The sequence below is a fragment of the Leucopleurus acutus genome (assembly GCF_964270905.1).
Source record: "Leucopleurus acutus genome assembly, chromosome: 14".
NCBI classification, from domain to species: Eukaryota; Metazoa; Chordata; class Mammalia; order Artiodactyla; family Delphinidae; genus Leucopleurus; species Leucopleurus acutus.
Window position 1 is genome coordinate 47,019,708 of NC_139156.1, and position 25,484 is coordinate 47,045,191.

At 49.7% G+C, this 25,484-nt stretch overlaps 1 protein-coding gene across 5 annotated transcripts in view; it reads left to right on the top strand.

Moving 5' to 3' along the window:
- Positions 1-25,484, top strand: part of ARHGAP22 (Rho GTPase activating protein 22) — a gene marked incomplete at both ends in the record, with an annotated part of 209,168 nt that overhangs the window by 179,361 nt on the left and 4,323 nt on the right. For all 5 annotated transcript variants that reach the window (XM_082854489.1, XM_082854490.1, XM_082854491.1 and 2 more), the window contains 5 exons: positions 13,642-13,849; positions 19,093-19,225; positions 20,118-20,191; positions 20,785-20,906; positions 22,798-23,698. In XM_082854489.1, the coding sequence (XP_082710615.1) occupies positions 13,642-13,849; positions 19,093-19,225; positions 20,118-20,191; positions 20,785-20,906; positions 22,798-23,698 (1,438 nt within the window). The remainder of the gene's footprint in view (positions 1-13,641; positions 13,850-19,092; positions 19,226-20,117; positions 20,192-20,784; positions 20,907-22,797; positions 23,699-25,484) is intronic.

The following is a 25,484-nucleotide window of genomic DNA, read 5'->3' on the forward strand; positions in this document are numbered from 1 at the left end:
GGCTTTCTCTATTTGCAGCGAGCGGGGGCTACTCTTCGTTGCGGTGCGCAGGCTTCTCATTACGGTGGCTTCTCTTGTTGCGGAGCATGGGCTCTAGGCATGAGGGCTTCAGTAATTGTGGCGTATGGGCTTAGTTGCTCTGCGGCATGTGGGATCTTCCTGGACCGGGGACCGAACCTGTGTCCCCTGCATTGGTAGGCAGATTCTTATCCACCATGCCACCAGGGAAGCCCTGTTTGTAGACTTTTTGACGATGGCCATTCTGACCTGTGTGAGGTGATACCGCATTGTAGTTTTGATTTGCATTTCTCTGGTAATTAGTGACATTGAGTATCTTTCATGTGCTTTTTTGGCCATCTGTATGTCTTCTTTGAGAAATGTCTATTTAGATCTTCTGCCCATTTTTTGATTGGGTTTATTTTTTTTTTTGACATAGAGCTGCGTGAGCTGTTTATATATTTTGGAGATTAATCCCTTGCTAGTCGCTTCATTTGCAAATATTTTCTCCCATTCTGTGGGTTGTCTTTTTGTTTCGTTTATGGTTTCCTTTGCTGTGCAGAAGCCTTTAAGTTTAGTTACGTCCCATTTGTTTATTTCCGTTTTTATTTTCATTCCTCTGGGACGTGGGATCACAAAAGATATTGCTGCCATTTATGTCAAAGAGTGTTCTGTGTTTTCCTCTAAGAGTTTTATAGTGTCCGGCCTTACATTTAGGTCTTTGATCCATTTCGAGTTTATTTTTGTGCATGGTGTTAGAGAATGTTCTAATTTCATTGTTTTACATGTAGCTTTCCTGTTTTCCCAGCACCACTTTTTTTTTTGAGCATGATATTTGCATTATTTTATTGATTTAAAAATAATGAAAGCAAATTTATTGGAAGAGCATTATTTTATTTACATTTAAAAGAAAAAAATTGGCTGTATTGACAAGCAATATTTAAATACCTATTTCAGAGATCAGTATTTACAGCACTTTCTTTAAAATAAGACATAAACAAATCACCAACTAAATCATAAGGAATAAGCACAATTTTGTAAGCTTTTTTGGTAAGGCAAAATGCGTATTATGGATAAAAGATTCATTGTGACAATAAGCTATTATTTTCTGCCCTAAATGCATGCTCAGCATCCGAGCACAGGATAGCATGAAGGGCATCCAATAATAGATATCAGCCAAAACTTCAAAATTACATTCAAGATTTTGTTTTTACTTATAATTAGATATGACAATGAATTCACTGCCTTCAAGATATTGAAGTTGGTCTTCTAAATATATAAAAACAGTTAATTTTCTTAGAACATGGATTTTAAAAATGGTTATCAAAATTCACATATTAAGCTTATAATGATGCCAGGAGTATACTCTTTCTACCCTTTAATTTTATTTTTTACTAATTGTGAAAATGAAAATAGAAATATTCTAATACTAATTACATAGTATTATGTACTTACTAATTGTATATGTATTGTGTATGTACTATATATGTACTAATTACATAGTATTGATACTTAGTATTTTCTAAGGTTGGAGGGAAGATCCATTGTTTTTGGGCCAAGGATTTACTCAGCTACAGTCCTGTGTTTCAGGCATGAAGTGCTCAGGTATTTTAGATTTTCTAGTAAACATTAGTGTAACTCTACAATTACATGGCATGACCAACACCACTTATTGAAGAGCCTGTCTTTTCTGCATTGGACAGTCTTGCCTCCGTTGTCATAGATTAATTGACCGTAGGTGCGTGAGTTTACTTTTGGGCTTTCTCTCCTGTTCCATTGATCTATACTTCTGTTTTTGTGCCAGTACCATACTCTTTTGATTACTGTAGCTTTGTAGTATAGTCTGAAGTCAGGGAGTTTGATTCCTCGAGCTCTGTTTTTCTATCTCAGGATTGCTTTGGCTATTCAGGGTCTTTTGTGTTTCCACATAATTTTAAGATTTTTTGTTCTAGTTCTGTGAAAAATGCCACTGGTAATTTGATAGGGATTGCACTGAATCTGTAGATTGCCTTGGGTAGTATGGTCATTTTCACAATATTGATTCTTCTAATCCAAGAACATGGTATATCCTTCCATCTGTTTGTGTCATCTCCAGTTTCTTTCATCAGAGTATTATAGTTTTCAGAGTAGAGGCTTTTGTCTCCTTAGGTAGGTTTATTCCTAGGTATTTTATTCTTTTTGATGCAATGATAAATGGGATTGTTTCCTTAATTTCTCTTTCTGATATTTCATTTTAGTGTATACGAATGCAAGAGATTTCTGTGTGTTAAATTTGTACCCTGCAACTTTACCGAATTCATTGATGAGCTCTAGTGGTCTTCTGGTAGCATCTTTAGGATTTTCTATGTATAATACTGTGTCATCTGCAAACAGTGATGGTTTTAATTCTTCTTTTCCAATTTGGGTTCCTTCTATTTCTTGGACTTCCAAAACCATGTTGAATAAAAGTTGTGACAGTGGACATTCTTGCCTTGTTCCTGATCTTAGAGGAAATGCTTTCAGCTTTTCACCATTGAGAATGATGTTAGCTGTGGGTTTGTCATATATGGCCTTTATTATGTTGAGGTAAGTTCCCTCTGTTCGCACTTTTTGGAGAGCTTTTATCATATATGGGTGTTGAATTTTCTTAAAAACCTTTTCTGCATATATTGAGATGATCATATGGTTTTTATTCTTCAGTTTGTTAATGTGGTGTATCACACTGATTGATTTGCAGATATTGAAGAAGCCTTGCATTTCCTGGGATAAATCCCACTTGATACTGGTGTATGATCTTTTTAATATATTTTTGGATTTGGTTTTCCACTATTTAATTGAATATTTTTGTGTCTATGTTCATCAGTGATACTGGCACGTACTTTTCTTTTTGTGGTATCTTTCTCTGGTTTCGATATCATGGTGATGGTAGCCTCATATAAAGAGCTTGGGGGAGTATTCCTTCCTCTGCACTTTTTTGGAAGAGTTTGAGAAGGATAGGTGTTAACTTTTCTCTAAACTTTTGATAGAATTCGCCTGTGAAGCCATCTGGTCCTGCACTTTTGTTGGAAGTATTTTAATCACTGTTTCAACTTCATTACTTGTGATTGGTCCATTCATATTTTCTATTTCTTCCTGGTTCAGTCTTGGGAGATTGTAGCTTTCTAAGAATTTGTCCATTTCTTCTAGGTTGTCCATTTTCTTGGCATATAGTTGCTTGTAATAGTATCTTATGATCCTTTGTATTTCTATGGTGTCAGTTGTAATTTCTCCCTTTTCATTTCTAATTTTATTGATTTGAGTCCTCTCCCTTTTTTTCTTGAAAAAGGTTTATTAATTTTGTTTATCTTTTCAAAGAACTAGTTTTAATTTTTTTAATTTATTTTTTATTTTTTTTAATTGGAGTATAACAGCTTTACAATGGTGTGTTAGTTTCTGCTTTATAACAAAGTGAATCAGTTATACATATACATATGCTGCCATATCTCTTCCCTCTTGCGACTCCCTCCCTCCCACCCTCCCTATCCCACCCCTCCAGGCAGTCACAAAGCACCGAGCTGATCTCCCTGTGCTATGCGGCTGCTTCCCATTACCTATCTACCTTACGTTTGGTAGTGTATATATGTCCATGCCTCTCTCTCACTTTGTCACAGCTTACCCTTCCCCCTCCCCATATCCTCAAGTCCATTCTCCAGTAGGTCTGTGTCTTACCCCTAAGTTCTTCATGACATTTTTTCCGCTTAAATTCCATATATATGTGTTAGCATACGGTATTTGTCTTTCTCTTTCTGACTTACTTCACTCTGTATGACAGACTCTAGATCTATCCACCTCATTACAAATAGCTCTATTTCGTTTCTTTTTATGTCTGAGTAATATTCCATTGTATATATGTGCCACATCTTCTTTATCCATTCATCCAATGATGGACAATAGGTTGTTTCCATCATGCGGGCTATTGGAAATAGAGCTGCAATTAACATTTCGGTATATGACTCATTTTGAATTATGGTTTTCTCAGGGTATATGCCCAGTAGTGGGATTGCTGGGTCATATGGTAGTTCTATTTGTAGTTTTTTCAGGAACCTCCATACTGTTCTCCACAGTGTCTGTATCAATTTACATTCCCGCCAACAGTGCAAGAGGGTTCCCTTTTCTCCACACCCTCTCCAGCATTTATTGTTTCTAGATTTTTTGATGATGGCCATTCTGACTGGTGTGAGATGATATCTCATTGTAGTTTTGATTTGCATTTCTCTAATGATTAATGATGTTGAGCATTCTTTCATGTGTTTGTGGCAGTCTGTATATCTTCTTTGGAGAAATGTCTATTTAGGTCTTCTGCCCATTTTTGGATTGGGTTGTTTGTTTTTTTTGTTATTAAGCTGCATGAGCTGCTTGTAAATTTTGGAGATTAATCCTTTGTCGGTTGCTTCATTTGCAAATATTTTCTCCCATTCTGAGGGTTGTCTTTTGGTCTTGTTTATGGTTTCCTTTGCTGTGCAAAAGCTTTGAAGTTTCATTAGGTCCCATTTTAAAATTTTTGTTTTTATTTCCATTTCTCTAGGAAGTGGGTCAAAAAGGACCTTGCTGTGATTTATGTCATAGAGTGTTCTGCCTCTGTTTTCCTCTAAGAATTTGATAGTTTCTGGCCTTACATTTAGGTCTTTAATCCATTTTGAGCTTATTTTTCTGTATGGTGTTAGGGAGTGATCTAATCTCATACTTTTACATGTACCTGTCCAGTTTTCCCAGCACCACTTATTGAAGAGGCTGTCTTTTCTCCACTGTACATTCCTGCCTCCTTTATCAAAGATAAGATGGCCATATGTGCGTGGCTTTATCTCTGGGCTTTCTATCCTGTTCCATTGATCTGTTTTTGTGCCAGTACCATACTGTCTTGATTACTGTAGCTTTGTAGTATAGTCTGAAGTCAGGGAGACTGATTCTTCCAGCTCCGTTTTTCGTTCTCAAGATTGCTTTGGCTATTCGGGGTCTTTTGTGTTTCCATACAAATTGTGAAAATTTTTGTTCCAGTTCTGTGAAAAATGCCAGTGGTAGTTTCATAGGGATTGCATTGAATCTGTAGATTGCTTTGGGAGGGAGAGTCATTTTCACAATGTTGATTCTTCCAATCCAAGAATATATCTTTCCATCTATTTGTATCAACTTTAATTTCTTTCATCAGTGTCTTACAATTTTCTGCATACAGGTCTTTTGTCTCCTTAGGTAGGCTTATTCCTAGATATTTTATTCTTTTTGTTGCAATGGTAAATGGGAGTGTTTTCTTGCTTTCAATTTCAGATTTTTCATCATTAGTGTATAGGAATGTAAGAGATTTCTGTGCATTAATTTTGCATCCTGCTACTTGACCAAATTCATTGATTAGCTCTAGTAGTTTTCTGGTAGCATCTTTAGGATTCTCTATGTATAGTATCATGTCATCTGCAAACAGTGACAGCTTTACTTCTTCTTTTCCAATTTGGATTCCTTTTATTTCCTTTTCTTCTCTGATTGCTGTGGCTAAAACTTCCAAAACTATGTTGAATAAGAGTGGTGAGAGTGGGCAACCTTGTCTTGTTCCTGATCTTAGTGGAAATGCTTTCAGGTTTTCACCATTGAGGACGATGTTAGCTGTGGGTTTTTCATATATGGCCTTTATTATGTTGAGGAAAGGTCCCTCTATGCCTACTTTCTGCAGGGTTTTTATCATAAATGGGTGTTGAATTTTGTCAAAAGCTTTCTCTGCATCTATTGAGATGATCATATGGTTTCTCTCCTTCAATTTGTTAATATGGTGTATCACGTTGATTGATTTGCGTATATTGAAGAATCCTTGCATTCCTGGAATAAACCCCACTTGATCATGGTGTATGATCTGTTTAATGTGCTGTTGGATTCTGTTTGCTAGTATTTTGTTGAGGATTTTTGCATCTATGTTCATCAGTGATATTGGCCTGTATTTTCTTTCTTTGTGACATCCTTGTCTGGTTTTGGTATCAGGGTGATGGTGGCCTCGTAGAATGTGTTTGGGAGTGTTCCTCCCTCTGCTATATTTTGGAAGAGTTTGAGAAGGATCGGTGTTAGCTCTTCTCTAAATGTTTGATAGAATTGCCTGTGAAGCCATCTGGTCCTGGGCTTTTGTTTCTTGGAAGCTTTTTAATCACCGTTTCAATTTCAGTGCTTGTGATTGGTCTGTTCGTATTTTCTATTTCTTCCTGATTCAGTCTTGGCAGGTTGTGCATTTCTAAGAATTTGTCCATTTCTTCCAGGTTGTGCATTTTATTGGCATAGAGTTGCTTGTAGTAATCTCTCGTGATCTTTTGTATTTCTGCAGTGTCAGTTGTTACTTCTCCTTTTTCATTTCTAATTCTATTGATTTGAGTCTTCTCCCTTTTTTTCTTGATGAGTCTGGCTAATGGTTTATCAATTTTGTTTATCTTCTCAAAGAACCAGCTTTTAGTTTTATTGATCTTTGCTATCGTTTCCTTCATTTCTTTTTCATTTATTTCTGATCTGATTTTTATGATTTCTTTCCTTCTGCTAACTTTGGTGTTTTTTTGTTCTTCTCTCGCTAATTGCTTTAGGTGCAAGGTTAGGTTGTTTACTCGAGATGTTTCCTGTTTCTTAAGATAGGATTATATTGCTATAAACTTCTCTGTTAGAACTGCTTTTGCTGCATCCCATAGATTTTGGGTCGTCGTGTCTCCATTGTCATTTGTTTCTAGGTATTTTTAAATTTCCTCTTTGATTTCTTCAGTGATCACTTCATGATTAAGTAGTGTATTGTTTAGCCTCCATGTGTTTGTATTTTGTACAGATCTTTTCCTGTAATTGATATCTAGTCTCATAGCATTGTGGTCAGAAAAGATACTTGATACAATTTCAATTTTCTTAAATTTACCAAGGCTTGATTTGTGACGCAAGATATGATCTATCCTGGAGAATGTTCCATGAGCACTTGAGAAAAATGTGTATTGTGGTGTTTTGGGATGGAATGTCCTATAAATATCAATTAAGTCCATCTTGTTTAATATATCATTGAAAGCTTGTGTTTCCTTATTTCTTTTCATTTTGGATGATCTGTCCATGGGTGAAAGTGGGGTGTTAAAGTCCCCTACTATGAATGTGTTACTGTCGACTTCCCTTTTTATGGCTGTTAGTATTTGCCTTATGTATTGAGGTGCTCCTATGTTGGGTGCATAGATATTTACAATTGTTATATCTTCTTCTTGGATCGATCCCTTGATCATTATGTAGTGTCCTTCTTTGTCTCTTCTAATAGTCTATTTTAAAGTCTATTTTATCTGATATGAGAATTGCTACTCCAGCTTTCTTTTGGTTTCCATTTGCATGAAATGTCTTTTTCCATCCCCTTACTTTCAGTCTGTATGTGTCTCTAGGTCTGAAGTGGGTCTCTTGTAGACAGCAAATATATGGGACTTGTTTTTGTATCCACTCAGCCAATCTGTGTCTTTTGGTGGGAGCATTTAGTCCATTTACATTTAAGGTAATTATCGATATGTATGTTCCCTTTCCCATTTTCTTAATTGTTTTGGGTTTGTTATTGTAGATCTTTTCCTTCTCTTGTGTTTCTTGCCTAAAGAAGTTCCTTTAGCAGTTGTTGTAAAGCTGGTTTGGTGGTGCTGAACTGTCTCAGCTTTTGCTTGTCTGTAAAGGTTTTAATTTCTCCATCAAATCTGAATGAGATCCTTGCTGGGTAGAGTAATCTTGGTTGCAGGTTTTTCTCCTTCATCACTTTAAATATGTCCTGCCAGTCATTTCTGTCTTGCAGATTTTTTGCTGAGAGATCAGCTGTTAACCTTATGGGGATTCCCTTGTGTGTTATTTGTTGTTTTTCCCTTGCTGCTTTTAATATGTTTTGTTTGTATTTAATTTTTGACAGCTTGATTAATATGTGTCTTGGTGTATTTCTCCTTGGATTTATCCTTTATGGGACTCTCTGTGCTTCCTGGACTTGATTAACTATTTCCTTACCCGTATTAGGGAACTATAATCTCTTCAAGTATTTTCTCAGTCCCTTTCTTTTTCTCTTCTTCTTCTGGAACCCCTATAATTCGAATGTTGGTGCGTTTAATGTTGTCCCAGAGGTCTCTGAGACTGTCCTCAGTTCTTTTTTCTCTATTCTGCTCTGCAGTAGTTATTTCCACTATTTTATCTTCCAGGTCACTTATCCGTTCTTCTGCCTCAGTTATTCTGCTACTGATCCCATGTAGAGTATTTTTAATTTCATTTATTGTGTTGTTCATTGTTGTTTGTTTCATCTTTGTTTCTTCTAGGTCCTTGTTAAATGTTTCTTGCATTTTGTCTATTCTATTTTCAAGATTTTGGATCATATTTACTATCATTATTCTGAATTCTTTTTCAGGTAGACTGCCTCTTTCCTCTTCATTTGTTAGGTCTGGTGGGTTTTTATCTTGTTCCTTCATCTGCTGTGTGTATTTCTGTCTTCTCATTTTGCTTATCTTACTGTGTTTGGGGTCTCCTTTTTGCAGGCTGCAGGTTCGTAGTTCCGTTGTGTTTGGTGTCTGTCCCCAGTGGCTAAGGTTGGTTCAGTGTGTTGTGTAGGCTTCCTGGTGGAGGGGACTAGTGCCTGTGTTCTGGTGGATGAGGCTGGATCTTGTCTTTCTGGTGGGCAGGTCCACGTCTGGTGGTGTGTTTTGGGGTGTCTGTGGACTTGTTATGATTTTAGGCAGGCTCTCTGCTAATGAGTGGGACTGTGTTCCTGTCTTGCTAGTTGTTTGGCGTAGGATGTCCAGCGCTGTAGCTTGCTGGTCGTTGAGTGACGCTGGGTGTTGGTGTTGAGATGGAGATGTCTGGGAGATTTTCGCCATTTGATATTATGTGGAGCTGGGAGGTCTTTTGTGGACCAGTGTCCTGACGTTGGCTCTCCCACCTCAGAGGCACAGCACTGACTCCTGGCTGCAGCACCAAGAGCCTTTCATCCACACGGCTCAGAATAAAAGGAAGAAAAAGTAGAAAGAAAGAATTAGTAGTAGAAGAGAGAGAGAGAGAGAGGGAGGGAGGGAGGGAGGGGGAGGGGAGGGGGAGAGGGAGAGAGAAAGAGAGAAAGGAAAGAACGAGAGAAAGAGAAAGAAAGAAGGGAGGGAGGGAGGAAGGAGGGAAGGAAGAAAAAAAGAAAAATAAAATAAGATAAAATATAATAAAGTTATTAAAATAAAAAAATTATTAAGAAAAAAAACAGACGTATACAGTCCTAGGACAAATGGTGGAAGCGAAGCTATACAGACAAAATCTCACACAGAGGCAAACACATGCACACTCACAAAAAGAGGAAAAGGGGAGAAAATCATAACTCTTGCTCTCAAGTCCACCTCCTCAATTTGGGATGATTGGTTGTCTATTCATGTATTCCACAGACGCAGGGTACATCAAGTTGATTGTGGAGCTTTAATCCGCTGCTCCTGAGGCTGCTGGGAGAGATTTCCCTTTCTCTTCTTTGTTCTCACAGCTCCCAGGGGCTCAGCTTTGGATTTGGTCCTGCCTCGGCGCCTAGGTCGCCGGAGGGCATCTGTTTTTCGCTCAGACAGGACGGGGTTAAAGGAGCTGCTGTTTCGGGGGCTCTGGCTCAGCCAGGCCTTGGGGAGGGAGGGGTACGGAGTGCGGGGCCAGCCTGCGGCGGCAGAGGCCAGCGTGACGTTGCACCAGCCTGAGGTGTGCCGTGCGTTCTCTCGGGGGAGTTGTCCCTGGATCCTGGGACCCTGGCAGTGGCGGGCTGCACAGGCTCCCAGGAGGGGAGGTGTGGATAGTGACCTGAGCTTGCACACAGGCTTCTTGGTGGCGGCAGCAGCAGCCTTAGCGTCTCATGCCCGTCTCTGTTGTCCGCGCTTTTAGCCGCCGCTTGCGCCCGTCTCTGGAGCTCCTTTAAGCAGCGCTCTTAATCCCGTCTCCTCGTGCACCAGGAAACAAAGAGGGAAGAAAAAGTCTCTTGCCTCTTCGGCAGGTCCAGACTTTTCCCCGGACTCCCTCCCGGCTAGCCGTGGTGCACTAACCCCTTCAGGCTGTGTTCACGCCGCCAACCCCAGTCCTCTCCCGGCGCTCCGACCGAAGACCGATCCTCAACTCCCAGCCCTGCCCGCCCTGGCGCGTGAACAGATAAGCCTCTCGGGCTGGTGAGTGCCGGTCGGCCCTGATCCTCTGTGCGGGAATCTCCCCGCTTTGCCCTCCGCACCCTTGTTGCTGCGCTCTCCTCCGCGGCCCCGAAGCTTCCCCCCTCCGCCTCCCGCAGTCTCCGCCCGAGAAGGGGTTCCTAGTGTGTGGAAACCTTTCCTCCTTCATAGCTCCCTCCCACTGGTGCAGGTCCCGTCCCTATCCTTTTGTCTCTGTTTATTCTTTTTTCTTTTGCCCTACCCAGGTACGTGGGGAGTTTCTTGCCTTTTGGGAGGTCTGAGGTCTTCTGTCAGCGTTCAGTAGGTGTTCTGTAGGAGTTGTTCCATGTGTAGATGTATTTCTGGTGTATCTGTGGGGAGGAAGGTGATCTCTGCGTCTTACTTTTCTGCCATCTTCCCGGAAGCCAAAGAACCAGTTTTTAGTTTCATTGATCTTTGCTATTTTCTTCGTCTCTACTTATTTCTGCTCTGATCTTTATGATTTCTTTCCTTCTACTAACTTTGGGTTTTGCTTGTTCTTCTCTCTCTAGTTGCTTTAGGTGTAAGTTTAGGTTATTTGAGATTTTTCTTGTTTCCCAAGGTAAGATTGTATTGCTATAAACTTCCCTCTTAGAACTGCTTTTGCTGCATCCCATGAGTTTTGGACCATCATGTTTTCATTGTCATTTGTCTCTAGGCATTTTTAAATTTCTTCTTTGATTTCTTCTGTGATCCCTTGGTTGTTTAGCAAATATTGTTCAGCCTTTATGTGTTTGTGTTTTTTACAGTTTTTATCCTGTAATTGATTTCTAATCTCATAGCATTGTGGTCGGAAAAGATGCTTGATATGATTTCAGTAGTCTTAAATTCACTGATTTGTGGCCCAAGATGTGATCTATCCAGGAGAATGTTCCATGTAGACTGCCTGGGTTTGAACCTTGACCCTGCCACATGCTGAGTGAACTTGGGCACATTCTGGAGCCTGCTGCCTCTCAGTTTGTTCATCTGGAAATTGGGAATGATGATGATGGTGATAATGATAACAATAATGGTAATATTCCCTAAGTTATCCAGCTGTCTGAGGATCAAATATGTTGATACATGTAAAGTGCTTAGAACATTCACCTGGTACCATGAGTGCCATGTCTCGGCCAGTTCAGCACACTTCCCTTGTGCACACACAAGTGCATGCACACACACACATATGCACACACAAGTCCACATGCAGGTGTAGGCATGAACACTCACACACTCACACACACCTGCATCCACACACTTCTCCCCAAAGCATTGATGGTGTCACTGGGTGCCTTCCTTGTGGGCATGTTTTCTAGAAGGGAGAAATCTCATCCCCCAGGTTCTATATACTTTGTCTTTAGGTTGAGCAGCATGAGAAGGAACATTGACTGAGTCCTGCTCTATGTCAGGCATTGTCTTAGGGACTGATGTATCTTATTTCAAAACAGCCATTGTGTGTGGAAAGCTACAGTAGGCAGTCATCCATCCTGCCACCCTCTCACCTGGCTGGCTCAGCACTCAGGTCTTGGGACGCTACCTGCCTGGGCTGCATCCCTCTGGGAGGACAGAACTGCCTGGACAGAATGGAGCTTTGATGTCATGCTCTGGCCCACCCCACAGCCGCCCTGAGGGGATGGTCTCTGAGTCAGAGATAGGGAGATGGCAGATGGCAGGCCTTCCAGAGTCCTTGTAGAGCTTAGGGCTGGGAGAAGTCTGTTTCTCCTTCACTATCACTGTGAGTTAGGGAGCTTCATGGATCTCCACTCCTTCCACTCTTTGCCTGGGCTGCCAGGAACCTCTTTGCCCAGTTGTCTATTTAGTTGTCACAGGTATTCTGGGTCAAAAGTTCCTTTACCTTCTTGCTCTCTCCCTCTGTCCCTCATTTGCTTTCTTGTCCTCTATTAAATGTTTTGGATATTTTGCTTCCTAATTTTTTTTTTTTTTTGCAAATGTTATTGAGATATAGCAAACAGAAAGGTGAACATAACACAGGTGTCACAAGTGTGTAGTTTAATGATTTTTCTCAAAGTGAACAAAGCTGGGTAAGTAGTGCCCAGGTCCAGAATCCGAGTATTACCAGCACCCCCGGGTCCCCTCAGGCTCCTTCCAGTCACTGACCCACCAAGGTAGCTATGTTCTGACCTCGTTTTGCACTTTACATAAATGGAGTCATGCAGTGTACACTCTGGGTCTGGCTTCTGCTAGCAATTATGGTTTTTTTTTTTCATTTTAAAAAATTTTGGTAAAAATAGGTCTGACATAAAATTTTAACCATTTTTAAGTGTACAATTCAGTGGCATTAAGTATATTCGTCATGTGCAATCATCACCATCATTCATCTCCAAAACTCTTTTCATCTTGTAAAACAGACTCTGTACCCATTAAACAATAACTGTCCATTCCATTGTCCTCCAATCCCTGGCAGCCACCATTCTACCTTCCGTCTCTATGAATCTGATTATTCTAAGTACCCATATAAGTGGAATCATACAGTATTTTACTTGTCTTAGTGGACTGGCTTGTTTCACTCGGAAAAATGTCCTCAAGGTTTGTCCATGCTATAGCATGTGTCAGAATTTCCTTCTTTTTATGGCTGAATAATATTCTGTTGTATGTATGTATCACATTTTGTTTACCCATCTATCCACTGATGGACACTTGGGTTGCTTCCGCCATTTGGATGTTGTGAATAATACTGTGAACATGGGTGTACCTATATCTGCTCAAGTCTCTGCTTTCACTTCTTTCGGGTATATAGAATTGCTGGATCATATGGTAACTGTGTTTTAAATTTTTTGACATGCCTCCATACTGTTTCCCACAGCGGCTGCACCATTTTACATTCCCATGAACAGGGCACAAGGGTTCCAATTTCTTGACATCCTCACCAACACGTTTTCTGTTTTTTGGATAGTAACCGTCCTCATGGGTGTGAGGTGGTTTTGATTTGCATTTCACTAATGACCAGTGATGCTGAGTTGTGATTCTGCATTCTCATCATCTATCGTCTGTCTTTTTGCCTGAGCTGTGTCCCATCTGTTGTCATTGCTGTCCCATGCTCCACGGTATGAGTAGACCATGGCAGTCCCGCTCATTCTGCCGCTCATGGGCATTAGGTAGTTTCCCATTTGGAGGGATTGCAAGGGAGTGCCACTAAGAACATTCTAGAGTGCGTCTTTCGGTGGACATAGTGTTGGATTTTTAAATGCAAGCCACTTCCATTTGGAGGTTAGTGTTGCATAAATAAACCAATCAATAAAATGCATAATGCGTGCTCCCTGAGGGCCCTCCCTGAAGGTCCTCAGGCTTGAACAAGCTCCACAGGCCAGGCCCCTGCCCACTATGCCCTCCTGCCCCGTCCCAGCCGCCTGGTGCCTGCCCTCCCAGGTTCTAACCTGCTCCCTCACCGGGGAGCCACCCTTGGCCCTGACAGCCCCCCCTGCCCTCTGTTGTCCCCAGCGCCCTCCCCCACCACCGAGCCGGCTAGCTGAGGGTGTGACCAGCTCCTCTCTGTGCCCAGGGGTCTTTGGGCAGCGCCTGGAGGACACAGTCCACCACGAGCGGAAGTATGGCCCGCGCCTGGCACCCCTGCTGGTGGAGCAGTGTGTGGACTTCATCCGGGAGCGCGGGCTCACCGAGGAGGGCCTCTTCCGCATGCCTGGCCAGGCCAACCTGGTGAGGGACCTGCAGGATTCCTTCGACTGTGGGGAGAAGCCGCTGTTTGACAGGTGAGCTCCCGGGAGGGGTGCAGGTAGGGCCACCTGTCCATTCCCCTGCATAGCCTCCTCTCAGGATGCCAGCTGAGAGGCATGGGTGCAGGATGGAGGATGGGGTGGCGCCCTACACTGGCATGTGCCCGGCCAGCCCTGCCAGTGGGCGGAGTGCGGGGCACAGAATCACTGCAGCAGCCCTGCATCTCGCTTAGGGGGCGGATCCTGCCACCTCCACGTGGGCGGTATCCCCTGTGGATGCCCGTAAGCCCGCCCCGGCGCCAGCAGGGGAAGGCCTCTGCTGGACCAGCCAGGGCTCCAGGCCTTCTGCAGGGTCTGTCTCTTGGCTCTGCTTTCTTGGGATAACTTGCCCCCCACGCTCCTTTGGTGCCAAGATGGAGGCGTGGCTCCAGCCCCACATTCTCACAGGTTTTGGGGGCGGGGGAGCAAGTCTCCTCCACCTGTCCTGGGCCAGTGCCCATCCTACCTCATCACTGGGGCTTACTGGGTCCTGGGCTCCACCCCGGGATAGTCAGCCTCACTTAAAGCCCAGGGGCTAAGAACGGGGGAGAGGTAGCTGTTTGGGGGCCTCTTCTCTCTGATGGTATCTCCATTATGGGGCAGTTTTTCATAGAAAATTCTTTCTGTATCAAGCCAGCCCTGGCCCCCCATGGAGCTTCTGCCCGTTCTTCTCAGATCTGCCTTCACAGACGAGGGCCCCTCTGTTGCAGGATAGGTCCACAGGTTTCTGCTGGCAGCCCTGGCGTTTTCAGATCTTTTCCTCTCGGGGCAGAACACTTCCAGCCCCTCCAGCATCTGCCCAGACCCATCACCACAGCCAGGAGAGTCTGTCAAATCCTTTTTCACATGTGGAGCCTGGGACTGATCACCACTCCCCAGAGGGGGTCTACCCAGGAGGGCACAGGGGTTCCTTCATCTGGAGCCTCGTGAATTTCCATCTGATACTCTGAGCTTGTAGTTCATTATTTATAATCTCAGTGAGCTTGTGGTCCACTCTGAACCTCTGCCAGCCGAGCCTCTTCCATCCTGTGCCTGTGTGGCTGTGGGTTAGGGTTGGAGATTGCTTCAAATAATGCTTCTCTGTGGTTCCTGGAAACTTGCTCTTGACATTGAGGTTTTTTAGAGAAGGGACCACAGCCCCAGTTGCCACTGACCCCACACCTTGAGCACTCCCCTGGCGACCACGGCCTCTCCTTTCTCTGCTCCCCCCGTCACTGGGAAGGTGCTGAGGAGCTGAGTGTGGTGTGCTGGTGGGAAATCTGACGGAAGTGATGTGATCAGTAGCCAGAGGGACACTCGGTTCCAGAACCAAGGAGAGGATTCTGGGGACAGGTGTGGGGTTGGGTGTCCTCTGTTTCAACAGGGCAACAATAGGGTGTGAGAGCAGGTGAGTGCACCTGGGAGGGCATGAGGGAGAAGAGAGGAAAGGGGACAACCTGAGAAGCCCCATCTTGGAGGATGGGCTGGAGGTGATCCCAGGAAGAGGAGTAGAAGTGTCCAGAGGGAGAGACAGGAGCCCAGGGAAGGCCTGCCCCACACTGCTGAGAGGTCGGACTCAGGGCTGCCAGGCGGGGGAGTCTGAAGGCCTCTGCCTCTCCAGTGGGTATTTAGCAGGTGGGCCAGAAGGGGAGAGGACCCAGGCTGAGGCCTTCAGGAACCGCAGCTTGCACAGAGCATTTGTGCAGGGGGGGGGCAAAGCCGAGGAAGGCACTCCAGGGAGCTGGGTTTGGTCCTGAGGCCCAGGAGGCCAGGCACAGTTTGAGTAGGGCAGCAGCCAGATCTGATTTTGTGTTTGCAGCTATCTCCCGAGTTGGCATCAGGCGGTAAGACAGTATATCCGGATCCCCAGGAGCTACCAAAAATCCAGGTTCCAGGCCCCGCCCTCCGCACTCCTGTGGAATCAGACACACGAATGAGGAGTGGAAATCTGCATGTATAAAAGTCCCCAGTGACTCTGCTCAGCAACCAGATTTAGGGGCCAGTGGCAAAGGGGAACCCCACGCCAGGGTGGGGGCAGAAGCAAGGGTGAGTGGCATGACGGGCACAGGGCAGACCCCCCCCCCGCCTTTGCACCTTCCAACCTCAACCTCTCCTCAGCCTCTCTTCCCCCGCCCTCCCTCTCCCTCCCTGACCCCCTGCTTCCATCTGGAGCATCCCACACTAGCCCTGCCCTCACTGCGTTTACAGACTTTTCTTCAATGGTCATATGCCCATTTTATGGATTAGAACCCAAGGCTGGGAGACCCCATGTAACTCACCCAAGATGCCCAGAGGTGGGCTCTGCCCAGCTGGATCCTGGCCTCTTTCCCAGAGCCCCTTGCCCTCCACCTACATTCCCCCCTCCAGGAAAGTTCCTCTCTCAGCCTGCTCACCCTTCCAGAACCATCCTGTTTCTCCCTCCTGTCATCTGACAGCCTCTCACGTAGGGTCTCCTCTCCCGTACCCACGCTTGCCCGTCCTCAGCCTGAACACCGGGGCTCCACCCACCTTTCCAGGACCCTTCTCCACAGTGTTCCCTGCACTGCCACAGCTGGCCCGGGCTCTGAGTGCCTCTCCCTTCTGGAAGCTTCTCCCGGGGTATCTGACCCCATTCTCTCCCACTTCCTGGTATCTCCTCTGGCCCTGCATTGTGCCCACCCCCAACACAGGCGTCCCAAGGCTCCTCTTCTCCACTTCCTGACGAGATTGTCCCAGGGCTGCTCCCCTCACCCACACGCTGGCAGAGGCCATCCGGGACCGAGCTGGCTTGCTCCATGTGCACAGACACGCTCTGCACCGTGAACTCCGGCCTCCAGTCCTGGACTCGCTCCTCCATACAGAGCCCCACCTGGCCTGGAAGCCGCAGTCACCACACCTGTCCCTTCCTGCCACCCTGGTCTCTAGTCCCTGGCCTGTAGCAGGTCTCCCAGCCCTGTCCGTGTTGTTGCTGAGCATCTCGAGGACGGTCTCCCCCATGCCCCACCTTGGTGGCTCTGGTGACTCTCGCAACAACTCTTCTTACATCACTTTGCACCCATCCATTGAGGGAGAGTGCTTGGTAGGTGTGGGGGAGTGGCCGTGAACAGGACAGACAACAGACAAGGCCCTGCCCTCACGTGGCCAGGACAGATGACAAATAAATGCACTCAGGGAACCAGCCCGGGTTCCCATCACCAAGCTCCCCTTGGCCTGGCCCACAGCACAGAGCACAGCGTGCTCCTGGCTCCCAGAGCAGGCAGCCCGGCCCCCAGGGAGGTAGTGCTTGTTGACTGGGCTGGGATGGGAAAGATGGGCCAGGCTGTCGCGTGGAGAGTAGACTGTAGGGGAGCGAGGTGTAGGGGCCAGGAGACCACAGCTGTGCTCTGGATGGACATTGGTGTCAGTGGGGCTGAGGGGGTCTTTGGGAATGAAGAGATGCAGGGGAATGGCGGCATTACCAGATCCATCCTGCAGATGGAGAAACTGAGGCAATGGGGGTTATCTGCCTCACGGTGGGTTACCTGCTGTGCAACAGCGAGGGCAGAAGCTGATTTGGACCCCAGGGCAAGCCCTTGTCTCCAGCTGTTGCCCTCCTTCGCCTGCTCCTGGGAGAGGGAGCGGGACGGGTGACAACACCCGCCCTGAAAGGGCTCACAGGCTGGTGGGCACCCATTGTGCTGTGGGCTGCGAACATTCTCCTTGAGTGCGGGAGCTTGGGGCTGGACTCAGGCAGGTGTGTGTTGAAGGGGAGGGTCTGAGGGGAGTTTAGGGAGAAAGTGACCAGAAGCAGCCTTGGGTCAACTGTGGGGAGTGGGGAGAGAGGGAGGAAGTGAATTTCTAGGGAGGGAGAAAGAAGGTGAGGCGGTCAGGGCTGGGCCAAGCTCGCAGACGCAGAAGCACTGGAACCCGCGGGCAGCCAGGAGCCGCCAGGATGGGGCTTTGGGCAGGGACGCGGAGGCAGGGTCTGCAGCATGGAGGGGCCACTCTGCGTCTACTTGCCCAGATCAGAAATGCTTCCACCTCCTCCATCGGGGGAGACATAACGGCTGGCCCTTGTCCGAAGGCCAGCAGCTGATCCTCCTGGCTTCCCATCCCTCCCCGCATCCTCCTGGGGCTCCTGCTCACACAGTGGCTGGCAGTGAACTGATGGGGTCCCCAGGTGGGAGAAGGGGCATTGGGCTCAAGGCTGGGTACTCACTGGGGACCTAAGCACCCAGGAAATGGATGGGTCAGCAGAGGAGGTGGCTGAGAGAAGGCACTGAAGGCCGTGGGCGGCAGCATGTCTGGCTGGAGAGGGGAGGTGGGGGCACAGATGGGGGCTGCTCCACTGGCCAGACGGAGAGCCACCAAGAGCCACCAGTCCTGAGGAAGGGAGGGGCTCTGGGGGCGTGAGTTTGAGGTGTATGTAGCCCTGTGGAACCCCAGAATTCCAAATGCCAGGGCGGAAGGGACCCCAGGGCTTGGCTCAGTGATACCAGCCTTGGACAGCCAGGGCCAGGTGGCACCTTAATGGCACAGCCATGTTCTTTTGGTCCTAGGCCCATCTTTCCTGAGCACTTCCCATGAGGGAAATGCAGGTCCAGCGTTTAAATCCAGGGCCCTAGAAAAGCAGATGAAATACCTGGGGTCTAGCCCAGCCTGGGAGGCAAGCTTGGAGGAGGTGCCAAGACTGCAGTCCAGGACCTGAACCGAGAGTCCAAACAGGCCCAGGGCTGCTGCCCTCCACAGGGCCCACTTCAGCCTGGGCAGCTCCCAGCTATGAGCAGGAGACTGGTGGCTGGGAGTGCACATACGGGGCTCTGGGGTGCTGGAAATGGGGCATCCATAGTGTGAATAGAAGCCCAGAAGCCAGGGAAAGAGCCTGACCTCTGACCTGCCCAGCCCCTGGTGGCAGGTGCCCAGGGACAGCTGCCCTTTTTCAAGGGGCTCAGCAGCCCTGCGTGGTGGGCACCTTTGACACAGCCCTCCTGCTTCCGTTGGAGGGTGAGCCTGGGCAGAGGAGCAAGCTCAGGCTTGGGGCGAAGGACAGCTGTGCCCCTGGCTGCCTGCCTCCCCGGTGTGGAGCAGCTGCACGTCACCCTCCAGAGTACCCTGGGGCAGGCAGCAGGGCAGGGGAAGGGAGCCCTTCACGCTCACCTGTTCACCAGCCAGTCGTCCCAGTGCATGTGCACACACATACGGACGTGAGAGCAGAGGCTGCCCCTGGTGGGGGTGGGCCGGGGTACTGGTCACTCCTGTGGTTCCCTGGCGCCCAGGCCTCACACTCATCCCTCTGCCTGCAGCACAACAGACGTGCACACGGTGGCCTCCCTGCTGAAGCTCTACCTGCGGGAGCTCCCCGAGCCTGTGGTCCCCTTCGCCAGGTATGAGGACTTCCTTAGCTGCGCCCAGCTGCTCACCAAGGACGAGGGGGAGGTTAGTGGCTCATGGGGACCCATCCTGGGGGGGTGGGCCTGCTAGTTGGTGGCGGGTATGTGGAGACAGGACTTTCTGTGACTCTTCATGGCACACAGATCCTGCCGCCTGCTCTGTGTGTGTCAGGGGGGTGGTGCCCTGGAGCAGCCTGCTCTGTGGGGGACAGGCCTAGACCTCCTAATCTGGGGAGGGCCGGAACATCCCACTGTGTGTGGAGGGCACGCTGGGGCGAGGTGCCTGGAGCATCCCCTCCCTGTGTGCGGCCCTCTGTCTCCTGGAGGGGCAGGTACTTCCTAAAGCAGGCCGTGTCCCAGCCGTGCCCCTGAGCACAGGGAGCTCAGGCTGGGCCACCACCCAGTAGGCACTGCTGCTCCATCACCTGCTCCCACAATCAACTCAGGCTGCCCAGGCCGGCCGTGGGGTTCAGAAACAACCAGACCTGTCATCTGTTTCTATCCCGCCGCCTCCCAAAAGAATTCGAGACTGCTCCCAGGACAGCCCCCCCACCCCACCCCTGCAGTGCCCGCCTGCAGCCCTGGTGGGCTCCGGCTGGGGAAGGACTGTTTGCCCTCCCTCTGGCCGTGTGGGAGATGAGGGGTCTTTATCTGGCAAATATCTGTACCTTGATCGGTGAGCTGGCCCTGACATTCCTCTGTGGCCCTGCAGAGGCACATCCCTCACAATGGCTTCTCAAAAGTAAATCTGCTTCCCCCCAGAGGTCACAAGCCAGGGAGGTGGAAGTGGTGGTGCCCTCTGGTCACCTGGGGCCAGGCCCATGGGCTGTGGATGGAGGTCTGGACTCGGATTCTCACCCCCTACTCCCTCTAGTAAGAGAAGGACTGGGGCCTCCTTTCTGGTCTTTGAAATGCTGTTTTTCTCTCTCAATCCCAAGGGAACTCTGGAGTTGGCTAAACAAGTGAGCAGCCTTCCCCTGGTCAATTACAACCTGCTCAAATATATCTGCAAGTAAGTGACTAGGGGTGGGGCTTCCCTCCCCTGTGCTCTGGCTCCCTGCCCTTCAGGGGGGTCAGGTGGCCTGGGTCATGCTTCCACTCACATGTCTGTCAAGCCAATGGGGAATATAGAAGAACACAGTCACTGCACTCATAGAGCTTACAGTCCTGAGCACATCATTCCTGAAGGAAAAGGATACGGCCTTTGTTCCTTCTGCCTCCTCTGCGTGCCTCTCACCATCCCCTCCCCATGGTCTGCCTCCTGACCACGACCTAGGCTTAGGGTGCCAGGCGAGGACATGCAGGGTGGCCTTCACCCAGCCCCGTGTCTGGGGGGATCTGGGCCTTCCTGGGCATCTGGCCCCACTGCAGGTGGGACAATTATGTGTCCTTCCATGACAGGCCCTTGTCCCAGTGGCCTTTGCTTCTGACGGCCCTCTCAGATCTTAGGGGAAGCTCTGCCTTCTTCCAAGCCTGGCAGGGCAGCTGGCTGTGCTTAGCAGCTGTGGAAATGTGGGTGCAGCTGAGCATGGGGGCCAGGCAGCTCCCAGTAGATCTGGCATCAGGATTTGCTTCTCTGCCAACTGTCTCTTCCTTACATTGCAGGTTTCTGGATGAAGTTCAGTCCCACTCAGATGTCAACAAGATGAGCGTCCAGAACCTGGCAACCGTTTTTGGACCTAATATACTTCGGCCGCAGATAGAAGACCCAGTGACCATCATGGAAGGTAATGGTGGGGGTGTGCGTGGTGCTCTGGGCTCACCTTGATCCTGGGCAAGTCCTCAGCATCCTCAACGCCAGCCCGGCAGGAAGGGCGGCTCCATCCCTGGGGATTAGGCAGCAGCCTCTCTGAACCTCCTCACCGCCTCCTCCCCCATGGGGTCAGCTCTAAGAGGAAAAGGAGCTTTGCCCTATGGATGGGGTCATAAGGTGCAGTTAGAATGGTGAGAGAGGCTGGGGGGCGGGTGTGGAAAAGGTCAGTGCACTTGCCCTTGAACACACACAGATGTTTTTGCTTTACTAAAGTAATTTTCGATTAAGTAATTGTCACAGGCTTCTTCTGGATGTCAGAGCTTTTGCAAACCCTAGGAATATTCCGTTCTATAATGAAGACTAATAATGATTAAAAAAAATAGCAGCAACAGCAGCTGCTTTTAACACGCCCCGGCCTCTGCTAAGTACTTTACTTCTACCACCATATTTTAATCTTCACAAGCAGCCCGCGCTGTGGTTACTGGCCCCAGTTTACGGATGAGGAGACAGGCCAGGAGAGGCAAGGTGACTCCGTCAGCCCGACTTTTCAAAGGGCACAGGTGCAGGCTGGCATGGAAATGAGAGCCCTGCTTGGCGACCCCATGGAAGACTGTGCTGGCAGGGTTAGTGTGAGAGCCTAGCCGCTCACAGGCAGGAAACCCGCAGCCAGTCCCGGCTGAGCGCAGATGCCGGCGGAGACTCACACAGGACCCACCCGACGCCAGCTGGAGCCCGCTGCCCCCGGCGCCAGGCAGGCTGAGGGCAGAGGGGCCATTCCTGTTGAGCGTGACCTAGGGGAGGGGCACAGTGGGCTGTGGAGCTGTCCCTCACCGCCCCCAGCCGAGGGTGTGACCGTTGGGGTTGATGCTCTCGCTTGGCACGCCCTTGGCCTGCCGGGCAGGTCTCCCCAGAGCTCCCGCCTGCTAGGTTGTGCAAACGTCTGAGGGCAGATGCTCACCCCACTGACTTGCTGAGCTTCTGCATCACCTACTTTTCTAGACTAAAGATTGTTTAGTTTTCCCCACGATTCTCAAGTTACTTCTAGTGGGAGGGTCCACCCAAGTACTTCACCCTCCTCATCACGCAGAAGCCTCCCCAGTCTCTGGTATTTGGTTGAGGACAAGAGGAGGGAACAAGGCAGCAGGATCGATACCATGGTCCCTCTGCACCACCTCCCTTTGTCACTGACCCCTCCCCCCACCCCACAGCCTCAGGAACCGAGTCCCCACAGATGCCACAGGCTGCATCTCAGGGGCTGTGGCCTGGAGAGAGGGATTGTGTGCATGTGTGGGGGGCTGTTCACGTTGGGGGGCAGCCGTGTACATCTGTCTGTGTGCACGGGGTTGTGTATGTGTGCCTACACGCACCTGTAAGACATCTCTACTCTGTGTCCCAGAGCCCTGTGCCTCCCAGAGTATGGACGGTCAGGCACGGCCACTGTGGGCAGCATGTGGGGCAGCCGAGAGGGCCCTGCCGTCCAGGTCCTGGCTTCCAGTCCCAGCCTGCCCTTGGCTCAGCCCGCAGCCTTAACAGGCATTGTGCCTGCTCGTCCCCCCGCCAGCCGGGTGGAGTGGGTGCGAAGGGACAGTGCTGCTCTGTGCTCCAGGGCCCACATTGGAGGAGGGGGATTCTTGGGTATGGTCCTTATGTCCCTGCCTGGATTTGGAGGGGGTGGTGGCCGTCCTTTCCTTTGGGGCGGCACGTGGCAAGCTCTCGTTGAGTCCTCACTTGAGGAGTAGCCTGGTTTGGGGCTACTATCAGGGCTGGGCACCCTGGGTTCGAGCTGCAGCTTCCCTGGACTGGTCTGGAGAGCCTGAACTGGAGGTATTCACAGCCAGGCTCTTCTTGTTCCTTCTTCCTGGCAGGCACTTCTCTGGTCCAGCACCTGATGACCGTCCTGATCCGCAGACACAGCCAGCTCTTCACTTCGAGGACCACGGAAGCGCCAGCCTCCCCACGTGGGAGCCCACCATGCACCGTGGGATGGGGCTCCGAGGTCGTCACCAGGGACAGCCAGGCAGAGCCCGGCAGCCCCAGTGCCCCTGGCCTGCCCTCGCACAGGGCCTCTTCTCTGGATGGGGCTGCCGTGGCGGCATTCCCTAGAACCTCTCCCACAGGCCTGGGTAGCCGAAGCAGCCCTGCTGCCACCCCTGGGAAGAAGGTGCAGACTCTGCCCAACTGGAGGTCTTCCTTCCGGCAGTCAGGGTCCCGGTCGGGGAGCCCGAAGGTGGGCACCTCATCCCTGGAGGTGCCCATCATCTCCTCCGGAGGGAACTGGCTCATGAATGGGCTGTCCTCCCTGCGAGGCCACCGCCGGGCCTCATCGGGAGACCGGTTCAAGGACTCAGGCTCCGAGCAGAGACTCTCCACCTATGACAACGTGCCCCTGCCCAGCCCCTTTCCCAGCACGCCCAGCGTGGCCAGCATGCCATGGTCTGGGGCCTCCTCCTGCGAGGCCTCAGCCAGGGGCTCGGTCAGCAGCTGCACAGCGTGCAGGGCCAGTGACTCTTCTGCCTGCAGCTCCCTCCACACTGAGGGGGCCCTCGAGCCCTCCCCTGTCCCCAGCAGCAGCGAGGAGTGCAGATCCCCAGACCTGGACCACGGCCTGGACAGGGTGGGTGCCTGCATCAGCAGCAGTGAGCCCAGTGACCCAGGCAGCCCCACCCAGGACCTCGCCCACCGTACTGAGGCTCTCCAGGGCCTGGTCACGGAGCTCCGGGCAGAGCTGTGCCGGCAGAGGACTGAGTATGAGACAAGTGTGAAAAGGTAAAGGGCTGCAGCTGCTGGGTGAGTGTGAGGTGGGCGCTCCCTGGCCCGGGCAGGGCCCTTGCAGCCAGCCAGCTCACTGGGCACCGTTCCGGACAGTCAGCCTCTGGCTCTGAAAGAAAGTCTCCTGGAGGCAGGGCTCAGAGCAGCCAGCGCCCAGGAGCCACCTTTCTGGGACAATGCCCACAGGACAGGGCTGGGAGTGGAGGAGTGGGGATCCTATGTCTGGGAAAGCTCAGGAGCTGAGGGGCTGGCATGCTGTCAGAGGCCTTTGATGGAGAGGCTCAGAGTGGTGGTCCTTCTGGGGCCCTCAGTCAGGGAGGAGGCAGGCCCCCAAGGTACGTCCTGTAGCCCAGGAACTGGGACTGGGGCAGGGCACGCGTGCACTGCAGGCCCCAGGCCAGCCTGGTTGACTGCCCATGGTTGGACCTGATGTAGAGTGAGGACTTCTTCTGGATTGAAATCCGATTTTCTCTGAGGAGGGAGCTGGCCTTGCCGAGCCAAGCCCTCCCTTCCGCTGGGTCACAGAGGACACCTCTTGCCACCTTTTTTTTTTAATATATATGAATTTATTTATTTATTTTTGTCTGTGTTGGGTCTTCGATGCTGCCCATGGGCTTTCTCTAGTTGCCACGAGCAGGGCCTACTCTTCGTTGCGGTGCACGGGCTTCTCATTGTAGTGGCTTCTTTTGTTGCGGAGCACAGGCTCTAGGTGCACAGGCTTCAGTAGTTGTGGCTTCGCCAGCTCTAGAGCGCAGGCCCAGTAGTTGTGGCACATGGGATTAGTTGCTCTGCGGCATGTGGGATCTTCCCGGACCAGGGCTCGAACCCGTGTCCCCTCCATTAGCAGGCGGATTCTTAATCACTGTGCCACCAGGGAAGTTCTTCGTGCCACCCTTTAAGGCTTGCAGGCTTGTTCACTGATGGGCCCTGGTTCCAGCCTCCCTGTGCAGAGGGCATTTTCCAGCTCTGAGGCCGAGTTTCCCAATTAAAATCACCAGCAAAGCCTACACTGGACAGTGAGCGGTGCTTCCATCAGCATCTCAGACCCCTTAGCTCCTTTTGCCCAAGGCCTTGCATCAGCCTACGCATCAGACCTATGAACCCATGTCCCACCCACTAGCAGGGGGCTTCATTGGGTTCTGAGTGCTTCCTCTTTCCATCAGACAGTGGAGGTGGAAGGGATTCATGCTTCTATTTCTGAGCCTGGGATTCCCACAGGGAGCTGGAATGGTAGCATTTGACCCTCTTGTTCTGCTGGCAGCTGTCTCCTGGGCACCTGGGGAGTGTCAGGTGTGTGCAGTCTCTGTGTTCACGGCAGGAGGATGGCAGGAAAGGGGCCGTGAGGGCAGCAGCCCCTCCTTGGGGGAAGTCACAGCAGGCAGTGTCAGAGCCAGGACTTGAAGGACCGATAGGACTGAGCTGAGCAAGGAGGAGAAAGGACACAGTGTGAGTAAAACTCCGGAGTTTAAAATTGTGGAGAAAACCCACAATGTAAGCACTGGGTTGGAATTTACCAGGCAGAGGTAATAGCAGGAGCTCCCTGCAGATTCACCGGAAGGTGATTACTGCTGAAGATGAGCTCAGAGTGTACAGGAAGGGTTACTCGGCAGACACTGTCTGAGGGCAGCCTCAGAGGGGGTCAGAATCAACATCTCACTTTCTCGGCTGTTTGTGGAGCTGACTTGAGCTTCTAGATCTTTCACCTTGGAGGCTGGGGTTCTCAGGGGAAATGCAGTATTGTTGCCTGGCAGGCTATGGGTTCGAGTCCCTGCCCCACTGTGTA